We start from the raw sequence: 11991 nt of genomic DNA, 5'->3' as shown, positions 1-11991 counted from the left end.
GCTATGGTAAAGTGCCTGCGAATGTCTTCGTTTCGGCGGCCGACTGTGTAATACGCAACACGCGCTCCGTCTCTGAATGAGCCAATCCAAGAGAAGAACTGTGCAGCGTGTGTGTTTTTGAACGAAGACAAACGGACGACTGAGAGTGAGCGCTGAAGTTCACAAACAGTAGTTCTATTTATAGTACGTTTTAATTTTTATCTTCGATTGGTGGCAGTCGTAACGCTGTTAGCGATGAGAAGAAGGTATGCTATTACAGTTATATAACATATTTTGTATTTTGGCATCGAAAAAATTAAATCTTAACGTGCTTATACGTGTGAATGGTTTCGGTCCAATGCACCGAACTTTTGTTTAACTCCTTGAACAACAATTCGACTCATCGCTGGTAACGATTAGTGTCTTCAATGTTCTGATTTTTGCAGTGAGGTACTAGCAGCAGATTCTGTGTCATGCCTCAAAAAAGCCCTGTCCCACCTGAAGGACATTTGGGAGGAGCTCGGTATACCAGAAGACCAAAGGCTGCAAAGAACTAATGTTGTTAAGGACCACATCAAGGTGAAACAAATGTTCGTCTTATGCAACCAATCGAAACTACAGTCGCATAGGTTCGATTCTAATTTACAGTCATGGTCCTACATTGAGCCTTTTTTTTGGGGGGGGGGGGGGTGTCCCTGCCAGAACCGGTACTGGTCTTGCATATTCATGATGATATAACTTGCAATATTATTTTCATCATTAGCGTATTTATACTTTTAACTGTATTCATTAAGCCTGAAAGAAAATACTCCTTATGTGTAATGTTTTCATGTCCCCCAAGTATAAAATCCTACTGAATGTTTAACATCTGGAATTTTCTGGGCTTTATATCTTGTTCAAGCAATTCCTTATTAAATGATTTAACCAGATGCACAAAGAAAATGTGTGCAGCACACGAAACATTTTAGGTCAAAGGTGAATGATTATTTTTAAATGGCTACAACTCAAAATAATGAATTTTCAAAAAGCAAAAACGTCTTGATCAGTGATTTCATTGTATTTGTTAAATTTGTATTGGTCTGGCATGGTCCGGCCAGCATAAGTGAGCTTTGGGTTGCCCAACAGTTACACGTGTAGTGGCTATGGGCCACCTGCATACAGTTGACTATCGTGTATACTCGCCTAAAACTTGAGGTACATCTGCATCAATCTCATGGGATGAGTAAATTAGTATCTCTGCATTTACATAATGTTTTTGAATGACCCTGTCAGAGACTTTAATGTACTGTATAATTTTGGTAGGAACTTAAAAATGTGTACTGCACTAGTGAATTTTTCTTTCTTCTTTGTAAAATGCATCTGTAACGCTTAAATAGTTGACCGTTTGAGTCCGTAAGTGTCTTTTGTCATTGTCTGACACAGAAGGATGTTAATTGTTAACTCAACTTTATTCAGGACTATATAACACTTTAAGAATAGCTGCAACGTGACGTAAATAATAATAGATAAAAACAAGAGTATAATCACTAACTTTTAACAAAAAAAAAAGAGAAAGAAATAAGCTTGGGTTTGTTCACAATATATATTTTTTCATTATTTTGACACTTAATCTTTAGTGGAGACTACCTATAGCAAAACAATTAAATATAATTTGTTGTTTGGATCTGGTGTATTGACTTTAATTTGATTAACTAGATGATAATTCTGTCCACCAGAGCTTACTTGATATGATGATCAAAGAAGAGGAATCCCTGAAGAGTCGAGTTATAAGCAGCATTCAAAACTGTAAAGCTGAAATGGAGAAACTTTGCCTTGAACTTCAGATTCCTGGGTATCAGGTAACTGTCAGAATGTTTGTTAATATTGAACGTGGTTAACAGTGTTGTCTTTGTGACTGGTCAGTCACCCTGAACAGTGTAATTGGTCCAGAAAATGAATGGAAATCTCTTCCAGGGGCCAACTGTCAACATCATAACCCCTTTGTAGGCATTGTTTTACATAAAATGTTCATACAAGTATTTTAATGTAAAAACAATACATAGCATAGTTCCATTTCATGGTTGTATTCACATTTTACCTGTTACCATTTTACCCTTCTCTTGTGGCCTCACAAAAACAATTAAAATAGCACATTTTGTACCATGAATAATATGTTGTTTTGAATCCGCTGTGCTGCTCCAGGATGAGGTTGGTCTTACCATGCTCCAGAAGGAGAAGAACCTCCGTTCGCTGGTCGATGGCCTGTTAAAGGAGAAGAATCGCCGCATGCAACACCTGAAGGCTCTGCTGGAACAGGACCAGGAGCTGTGTGACATCCTGTGCTCGATTCCATTTGGTATCTCCCCAGATTCTGTTCCCTCAGAGGACCAACTGGAGCGCTTTCAACAGCATATTGCTAACCAGAATGCAGAGAAGGTAGATGCTGTGCTCTGTACTTTGTTTCGCTATTCATTTTATGCCCTTCTGGCACTTGACCATACTACGCAATGGGCCGATTATTAGATTTTGACGGTATGATAACCTAACCGCCAGAAAAGATATTGCAGTATCACAGTATTAAAATTACAGCTGTAAAATGACATCTTCTGAAATATTTTGGTAAATAAAACAGCACCCCCAATTGTACACAATCTACTTTAATTTATACAAAATATACAATATTTAGTACAGAAGAAAGGTGCACGATGTTAAGTAGAAAAAATGTTAACATTCGTCTTCTGTTTTAATTATTCTTAGTAAGTCAGTGTCCCATCACTGGTGAGCTATTTTTAGAACTGACCCATGGGCTGCTCATGTTGTCCTTGGGGCTGATAGTACCTGCTTGCACTTTTTTTTTTTTTTTTTAAGGAAAATACACATTAATCTGAGTATAAATGCATCAGTATTTGCAGAGTCTCTTTTGCCTCCCTCCTCCGCCACCTCCTCTCTGTGCAACTGCTTTCCGAGAAGGAGGGAAAAAAGTTAATTAGAAGGCTAATTTACGCAACTTTGCAACAGCCAATTATATTGTGTGCCCTGTTTAGATGTCCCCCAAAAAAGGAAAACATATTTACCTGTGACAGCCAGTATTAGCAAAACGACGACAAACCGTCAAAGCGGTAATCGGTCCACGCCTAGTCCACACATGCTACTGGATTAAGTCGTATCTATCACCTTTTAAGGTGTTGCCTTTCCTATTCCCACACATTAATACTCTAAGCCAAATAACATCTTCTCTGTGTTCATCCTTCTCTACATGGATAGACAAATCGGTATGCTGAGTTCATGGGCCTCAAGAAGCAGATCATCTTGTTGATGACTGACCTGGATCACCTCCCAGAGACCAGCTTTGAGAAGGATGTTGTCTGCGAGGATGAGGACACTTTTTGCCTCTCTCGTGATAATATTACATCACTCAAATTGCTACTTTGTCAGGTGAGATGAGTTTTCCTGATCTTGTGTATATGCTCAAAACTGAGCATACTAATTAAAAGAAAATCATAAATCCAATTTGGTCATCAAATTTAAAACACCTGACCTGTTTAGTCATTATCATTAAACTGGCAATGGATATATCCATCTGGTACCACTCCACAGTAATTTTGTCGGGAAAAGGCGGGACATTCTGTACAATAATTCGAGCTGATTGGATGATGCGACATTCTACACTGGTTTGACCAGATTGGTTTTGAGCCTTGGGTCCTGAGTCCTGGTGAATTTCACCAACCCGATTGTTTTGTCCCAATGTTATGCAGTCTCGTTTTTTTGTCTGTGTGTATGTCAATCACACACCAAAGGGAATTTAACTGTTAAATTCCTTACTATTTACGGTACTTTCACATTGCGTTTGTGTTCTCATTCTCTTCCGCATCTAATTGTTAGCAGCTGTGTTTTCGTCATACCAGAATTAGAACTACTTCCTGCTTTTGTGTCTAAGAATCATGGGAAATGTAGTCCTACCATCCTAATACTGAGGTCACTGGTGTTGGACGCAACACATGCTGAGCTTTCTAGGGCGTGATTATTTACAGTGTGGGACAGGTGCGAGGTAAACAGAGCAGCTTCCAATCGATGCCGGACCGAACAAAAAAGGTTGGATGAACATGGATCGACTTTAGCGCTGTTGGACTGTCAGCCAAGATGGCATTTAGCATTAGCTAAATTAATAACAAGACACGACAAGACTCAACATCTCATCCATGTGACTTTTAATTGATACGTTATACAGGCAGCACTGTTGCATGTAGTTTGCATCTTGCTCAGTGTTTTACAAATGAGCTTCCGGAATGCAGCCCAACCTGTTAATTTATCAGTCGCTTTCATCATGTCTTCATCACAAATTGGTGCAAAGAATTCGCTAAGCCCATTCACACAGAACTGACCCTCGCAAGACACTACTGTTGCAAATTGCAACTTGATGCAGTCAGATATTCAGATGCTTGTTGACACCAGTGCTGCGGGTTGACTACAGTCTCCCGTCCTCAACCAGTCGAAGTCGGTGGAAATACCCGCTGTTTAGATGACTACCATTTGAATGACTTCAGTAGCTACCCTATAAACAGCCTCGCTTGATAGCTGATGCAACTTCTGGTTTGCAGCTTGAACAACACAAGGCGGAGAACGAGGCAGCATGTGAGGCTCTTCGAGAGAAGATCCAGCAGCTGTGGGACAGGTTGAAGGTGTCCCAGGAGGAGAGAGAGGCCTTCAATGAACACATGGTCATGTCCAAGAAGTGCAACCTGAAGGCGGTGAGATGACTCTCTTGTGCTATCCAGTTACTTTTGACTTCTGACTATATGTACTGTACGAGTTATGTTGTTTTTGTATGTTTTCCCCTTTTCAGTTGGAAGCAGGGATAAGTCACCTGGAGAAACTAAAACTGCAGAACATTTGCAATGTCACAGATGCCATCCGCTCTGAGATCGCTGTGTTGTGGGAGAAGTGCTTCTTCAGCACTGAGCAACGGCAGGCATTTTCTCCATATTTTAGTGGTGGGTTTATTTTTCCTACTCAGAATATTATTGCTGTTTGGAGCACTTTTTTTTTAAGTCTAAAACTTGATACCTTTAGAGGATTTCACCGAAGAGCTACTGACTGCGCATGATGCTGAGATTCTGCGTTTGAAGCAGCATTTTGAGGATCACAAAGAGCTTTTTGATGGTGTTCGTGAGTGGGAAGAAAGCTGGAGACTCTTCCTGGAGTTAGAAGTGAGTACTTTTAATTAGAAAAATACAATGCCACAACCAAGCCGCATTGCCCAACAATCCAAATAAAACTGTTGTCATGTACTGAGTGTAACGCTACTGCAGATAAACCATATGTAGTTGTTAATACCAGTTTAAAAATGTTTGTTTCACTTAAGAGTTGGAAAAACATAGTAGTTTTTCGGTGCAAGGTATTTACATGGTTTAATTTGCATTTTAGAAAAAAGCATCAGATCCCTCAAGATTTACAAACAGAGGAGGGAATCTGCTGAAGGAGGAGAAGCAGAGGGCAGAGTTGCATAAAAACCTGCCAAAGGTAAGAAATACCTGCGCTAAAAATTTGAACATATTTTGATAATAAACCACATTTCTTTTAATAAGTTGGAGAAGAAACTGAAAGCCCAGATTGACACATGGGAAAGTGAGCAGAGTTGTGAATTTCTGGTCAATGGCCAGAAGTTCCTTCAGTACGTGGAGGAACAGTGGAAGCTGCACCTAGCAGAGAAAGAAAGAGAAAAACTAGAAAGGGTAAACAAACTGATTTGTTTATATGGAGGACCAAAAATGCCAAAATAAATAAAAACAAATTAAAAAAAAAAAAAAAAAAAGAGAGAATTAATTACAAAAAAGTAAATATAAATGGAAATAAAAACAACCAAAATATTTTGGGGCATTTTTGGTCCTCTATAGTTTTCTACATGAGTTGACAGTCTTTTATTTTCAAATCTGAATAGCAACTGAAAAAGAGCAAGCAGACTGAGGAGGATATGTTGTATGGAACAGCAGTACAAACCCCCAAGCGCAGATTGCTGGCCAACCATACGCCAAACAAATCACGGAGGATGGTAAGCCCAGCATATTGTTTCCTTCTATGCTTTTGTGTACATACTTAGTGGCCATTTTGCCTCTTTTTCTCAGAATGCCACCTCTAGTATTTCTATGGCCACATCCAACAGTACGATGCGCAACACCTATAATGGAATAGTCTGTCGTTCACCCGTGCGCCGCTCACCGATGCCACGGCCACCTTTATCTGCAAAGAAGGTTGGTGTCAAGAATGACTAACTGGCGAATAAATGAGCAAAAATCACTCAATCTTAGAAGGAATTAGGCCCGAGCTCACCTGCCATGATCGAGCAGTTGAAGATGGATGAGAATCTACATTTGAGCCTGACAAGAGTCCTTAGATATTGTTTTGTTTTTTAAGTAAGAGATGAAACTATTATTTGTTGTTGTGATGGTTATGTTCAGTATTTGCAGTAAGTCTCTCCCACTGTGTCTTTACCAGGGTTCTACACCAAGGATTGGAGGTGGTAAAACTCCCCATCTAAAAGTGAACAACTGTAACAAAGAGAATGAGACCCAGGTGAAGGGAACCCCTGTGAGTGGCGCATTGCTGACCCCCGCTAGTCCACAGTGTAACATCAGCCTTAACTCTGTTGCCAGCACATATTCAGAGTTTGTGGTAATTGACCATTTTGTCTTCATGGTTTTATTTGCTTTGCTTTACCGCTTTGCTTCGATTTATCTATGCAACGTGTACAAAATTGTATTGTGTAAATTTGCTTTTTAGAGGGACTTGGTCAATACTGAAAGTGTTCAGGCAAGGTGTGTTAATTTCTTAATCCTTGAGTTGTTAATTGCATGTCTGTCAATTAATCAGTTGTTTTATCTATTAAAAACAACACACATTTTTTTACACTTTACCCCAGAGTGCCATGTTGTTAAGATACAGTTTTATGTTCAGTGTTGTGTGCAGATTTTCAATGGTCTCTTTGCACAGCTCGAATACTTCCTGAATTGAATACCACACCTTTGTTTCCTGTCTTTCATGAGTGGACAAACCGATTAATCTAGGTGTGTCTGGCCATGGTCGTTGTAGTTACTGAGATCAGGCACACCTGGATTAATCAGTTTGTCCAGTCATGAAAGACAGGAAATGAAGGAATGGTGTTGAGTTCAGGAAGCAGTGGATTTGTGCAAAGAGCCCATTGAGTAAAATCGAGGTTAATACATGACCTCCAATTTGAAAACAATTTCACCCTTAGAAAATAATTTTGATATATACTTAAGCAGTACCAGCAATTTTATGAACAATTTTAAAATTCACGAGCAGTACAGTGGCCGACTGGTTGGCACATCCGGCGTCACAATGCAGAGGTTGGCCGTTCAAATCCGGGCCACTCCGGCCTCTCTGTGTGTTGTTTGCATGTTCTCCCCATGCCTGCGTGCGTTTTCTCCGGGTACTCTGGTTTTCTCCCACATTCCAAAAACTTGCATGGCAAAACCCTCTCATTAAACACTGACAATTATCTATAGGTGTGAATGGTGTTTCGATATGTGCGCCCTGCGATTGGCTGACAAACAGTTCAGGGTATACCTCACCTATAGCCTTAAGACATTTGGGATAGGCTCCAGCACACCAGCAACCCTGGTTAGGAGCAGTGGTTTAGAAAATGGAGTGTAAAAACAACACTGTGGTTTACTGAACTACTATAACAGATATAAAAAAAGAAACAGTCTTAACTTAACAGGGAGATTGACACTTGGCTACTTCCTGTTTGGTCATTTAACAACCAGTCTGATTTTAAACCAGTTGCACAGATGAATCTGACCGAGTTTCTGTGATAAAAAGTTGCCTACAGACTAATCTGTCACTTAGTCTTCAAATGGATGACGCTTTATTTCCCCCAAAAGGCCTTGAATATTTTATGGTGGAATAATTCATTACTTGCAATATGTTGTTTCTTTCTTGGTCCTAATTATTATTCTACTTTGCCTTTTTGACAGCGAGACTTGTCCAAGGCCTCTAACCCCAAGATCCAGCAGCACGTCCTGAACTCTACCATCACCAAACTTTGACCTCTCACCTCTGGATATGACTGCCTCCAATATACATATTTATATATATTTTACTTTATTGAAATTCACAACTGTTTGGTTGTTTGGTTATTAACTTAGCTTCATGATTGGAACATTTTTATTTTTTTTTTTTTTAAACTTTTATACAAGTTTCTCAGTAGGTAGCACACTATCTAACTTTCATGTGCTCTATCTGCATATATATGTAAATGAAGGTAATTATATCGTATATTAAGTCAAAGCATAATGAGGAGTTTTGCTGCTTCCAGCAGTGTTCACACGTGTTATCTAGTCTGTCACTGTCCATGGAGAAACATACTAAGTTATGGTATGTCTTGAATTAAATTTGTCTTTAAATGTTAACAAAGATAAAAAAGAAAATTTGTCTATCCTCTGATTTTTTTTTTTTTTTTTTTTTTTTTTTTTTAATAGAAGCAAACTTATTTACCTTTCTGAAGTTATGCAATCTAAACGTTTCCCACCAAATGTTATATAAATATTTGCACTTTCTGTAATATATGTTCCAGTTCATTCAGTTTTACACACTTCTCCAATTTCTCCCAACTGTTTGCAATGTATCTGTGACTGTACATATACAATTTCTTTCTTCCTTTTTTAGTCTTTTGTCTTATTTTCGCACCGGCTGAATTGGCTATTAAGATGTAAATATGTCTTATGTTCAGTGCTTTTACATTGAAGACAGAATGATTAAACTGATCTTTAAAAATGTAAAAGATCCGTCTCACTTAGAATCATTACATGACAAGCACCACTCGGCTTGTATTTTACCATTTACTAAACAATTGTTTTGGAAGAAAATGTGGCTTTCGCCCAAAGCTTATGTACGTTGTATGCTACCAAAAGGATAGGTCGCGGGGATGCGATTTTTAGCAACGTAATCTATACTAATCTTCACGAGGTATACTCAGTGTAGTTTAATTTAATCACAGTCTTCTCTAGTTCTTTCAAAATAATGTTAACCCTTTAAGATTAAACACTAATAATAGCCAATTCTAAAATGTTTTAGTCTACTGTAAAATGATTAGAAAAACATTCGTTTTTACGCATATGTTAAATTATAATTTTAATAAAACAATAAACATACTGAACGAATAAATGTTATTTTGGAGTTGCTTACCGGAAGTGCTGTTACAACCGGAACGAGGAAGTGCGGGCGGGCCACCAATCAACGTGTTTTGAAACTTCACCTCAGCACAGATGTGCCACTACTGTTCTACCTCTTGCGAGCTGCTGTCTGAAACATCTTGGTTTGGTTCGAATCGTACCAAGTAATTCAATCATGTCTGGAGTTTTAGCAAGGCTGCTCTTCTACCCTACATTAGCCTACAATGTCGTCATGGAGAAGGTGTCGTCGCGAAGGTGGTTTGATCGTGTGGACGAAACGGTCATTCTTGGAGCACTGCCCTTCAGATCTATGACCAAACAGGTTCGGCTTATCCTTTACTGTAGCGTAAACCAATCAGTTCCAGATTTTTATCTCATTCTAAGCTTTTGTGTTGTATATGTTGGATTTACATAATTTAGAGTTTTTAAGGTATGGTACAAAAAGCTTTCAGGGAAAAGTGTGGTGTTATATATGTGGTAATTTTATATGCATGTAGCCCAGATTAAAATCATCGGCTATAGCCTACACTGATGCTTGCATCTGGATTTGACAGCTTGAATGACTTAATCCTATAGCTACATGAGACGGGTGATACATGCATGTTATTTATTTAAACAAAAAGAAAAAATAAACGGGTCTGACTGATTGGTCTTTCTTGCCTTTCAGCTGGTAGAAACCGAAAACGTCCGAGGAGTTATCACAATGAATGAGAACTATGAGACCAAATACTTCTGTAACTCAGCTGAGGTAAGCTCATCAAATGTTTGTAAGTTGAAAAACCAGATTGGACAGTGTTTATCTTAGAACATGTAAGAAGTTGACACAAGGGCTATCCTGCCTGAATGCAAAGTTTAACAATTGCTGTGTCCATGATGGTACAGGAGTTAAGAGTAATTTTTGGTGTAGATCAATGTTTCCCAACCTTTATATTAAGTCTTCTTGTCCTGACTCCAAATTTGTACAAGTAACTGTTAAAATGGAAAGGATTCCAACTCAGCCCACAATGGATGGTATCATACCTAGATTCCTAAATATTAATAATTTGTATTATACACAAGTGCATGTTATTGGCAGGATTTGGTACATGTATACATGCTTGTGTGGCAGGAGTGGCAGGCTGCTGGGGTGGAGCAACTGAGGCTGAGCACGGTGGACCTCACCGGTGTTCCCACTTTAGAGAACCTGCACAGAGGAGTCGAGTTCGCGCTGCGACACAGGCAGAAGGGAAACAGCGTTTATGTCCACTGCAAGGCCGGACGTTCCCGCAGTGCCACGCTGGCTGCTGCATACCTCATACGGGTCAGTTCCCAATTATGCATCTGACGAAACATCAAATTAACATGGATGCGTGTAGGCTCAAATATGTTTTTTGTTTTTTTTCCCCCGACGCAGTTTTGCAAATCGGTGACTTCATTTTAGGAGGAGCTTTCTAACTCTGTGGAGCAATTCATTTATTTATGTATGCAAGTTAATTCCAGGGAAATATAATAATATGAGTATTTTTTTATTTTTTTATTTTTAAATACAAAAAAAAAGAACTTTGAGTAGCAGGTCTGTTTGATTTTGACCTTGGGCTTTTTTGCTGACAGCTACACTGTTGGACCCCTGAGGAAGCCTGTCAGAAATTGGCGTCCGTCCGGCCACACATCATGGTGCGTACTGCCCAGCTGGAGATGCTGAGGAAATACCATCTGCAGGTTTGCGTGCAGTCCCAGTAGGTGTGAAGCACAGCGTTGCGTGCCTACTGCTGGACGGATTGACTCGGCCACTGTTCAACTCGCTCTACTGGTCTCGGTCTCTCATTTATACCATTTTGTACACTCCGTGGCAAGACAGCGGAGCCTCATTGTGCCTTCGTTGTTTTTTTTTTAAATCAACATTTTCAAACTTTTACTAGTTTGGTCATAATTTTAGTTGTTCATTCAATACTGTATGACAAAAGACTGAACATGTATTGAATTACCCTGCATGGTTATCAGTTTGCAGTCTGAAAAAAAACGTATTTTGTATTGAGGAGTGCAGTAATACAGTTTATCAAATGGGATGTGAACACATAAGCCTTTTAAAATGTCTCTTGTGAATTCAATTTGTATTTGGTTTGATGTTTTACACACTACAAGTTTTTAGTTTTTCCACATTTCCTGTTGTTTAATGTAGTTTTAAAATACTGCCATTGTTTCTTGAATAAAAATATTTAAATGCTGCCTGATTGTGTTCATTTTAAACATTATTATTATTGCCAGTAATCTTATACATTAATACGATCAGTAATATGATTTTTAAGAGCATTGTAACACTTTGACACTACAATGTAACTTAATAGGCTGTGCTGGGTAGCAAAGGAACATTTTGTATTTGCAATTTCACCTTTCACAACTAGACATCAAGGTTATTACAATAAAAACTAACAAAATGACTAAAATTAAAACTGAAAGAAACCGGTGTCCGCTCGGGTGGCTTGGGGGTGGCCTTGGTGCTGCCGCGGCCTGGGGATTCCGGGGGGGGGGGGGGGGTGCTCGCTTTGCTGGACCGCGGTTGACGGCTTCTTTCTTTGGTGGTGGTCCTTATGCATGCCAGATCCGTCGCACCAGCATCTACTGAAACTCAACAGAAGTACCCTCTCCCTCCCACAGCCCCTTGAATCAGTTGGTGCTGGTGTCTGTGGTTCTCACTTTGCTTTATCTATCCTTCCCTCCTTCCTCTCTTTAGTTTTTCCTCTGGTCACTTGAGATCTTAATTTATTAGAAGTATGAGGTTTCTGGGGTTGGCATAAGACTCCGGTTTTGTAACCACGCAGGAGGGGTCTTGTTGGTGCTGGACTTCACTTTGATGGATTGGATG

General features: G+C 39.3%; 2 protein-coding genes across 6 annotated transcripts; both read left to right on the top strand.

Moving 5' to 3' along the window:
• Positions 1-111: 111 nt before the first annotated feature.
• Positions 112-8758, top strand: prc1b (protein regulator of cytokinesis 1b). Of its 5 annotated transcripts, none has more exons than XM_077518158.1 (15): positions 112-245; positions 426-558; positions 1695-1817; positions 2161-2394; positions 3223-3393; positions 4557-4706; positions 4802-4949; positions 5029-5165; positions 5383-5478; positions 5544-5690; positions 5897-6007; positions 6081-6206; positions 6451-6543; positions 6736-6770; positions 7953-8758. In XM_077518158.1, the coding sequence occupies exons 1-15, from the start codon at positions 235-237 to the stop codon at positions 7999-8001; spliced, it is 1764 nt and encodes a 587-aa protein (XP_077374284.1). In that variant the 5' UTR covers positions 112-234; the 3' UTR covers positions 8002-8758. The 5 variants fall into 5 exon arrangements, with proteins under 5 accessions (XP_077374284.1, XP_077374282.1, XP_077374286.1 ...); XM_077518156.1 differs by having other exon boundaries at positions 6451-6627; XM_077518160.1 differs by lacking the exon at positions 6736-6770 and having other exon boundaries at positions 6451-6528.
• A 427-nt stretch (positions 8759-9185) lies between these two features.
• Positions 9186-11353, top strand: ptpmt1 (protein tyrosine phosphatase mitochondrial 1). Its single transcript, XM_077518237.1, has 4 exons — positions 9186-9471; positions 9817-9897; positions 10258-10449; positions 10740-11353. Exons 1-4 carry the CDS (start codon positions 9325-9327, stop codon positions 10866-10868), a joined length of 549 nt encoding a protein of 182 aa, XP_077374363.1. The 5' UTR covers positions 9186-9324; the 3' UTR covers positions 10869-11353.
• Positions 11354-11991: the final 638 nt, after the last annotated feature.

The sequence above is a fragment of the Festucalex cinctus genome, chromosome 4 (genome assembly GCF_051991245.1).
Source record: "Festucalex cinctus isolate MCC-2025b chromosome 4, RoL_Fcin_1.0, whole genome shotgun sequence".
Taxonomy (NCBI): Eukaryota; Metazoa; Chordata; class Actinopteri; order Syngnathiformes; family Syngnathidae; genus Festucalex; species Festucalex cinctus.
Note: the sequence above shows the minus strand (reverse complement) of the source record. Positions and strands in the feature narration are given on the sequence as shown.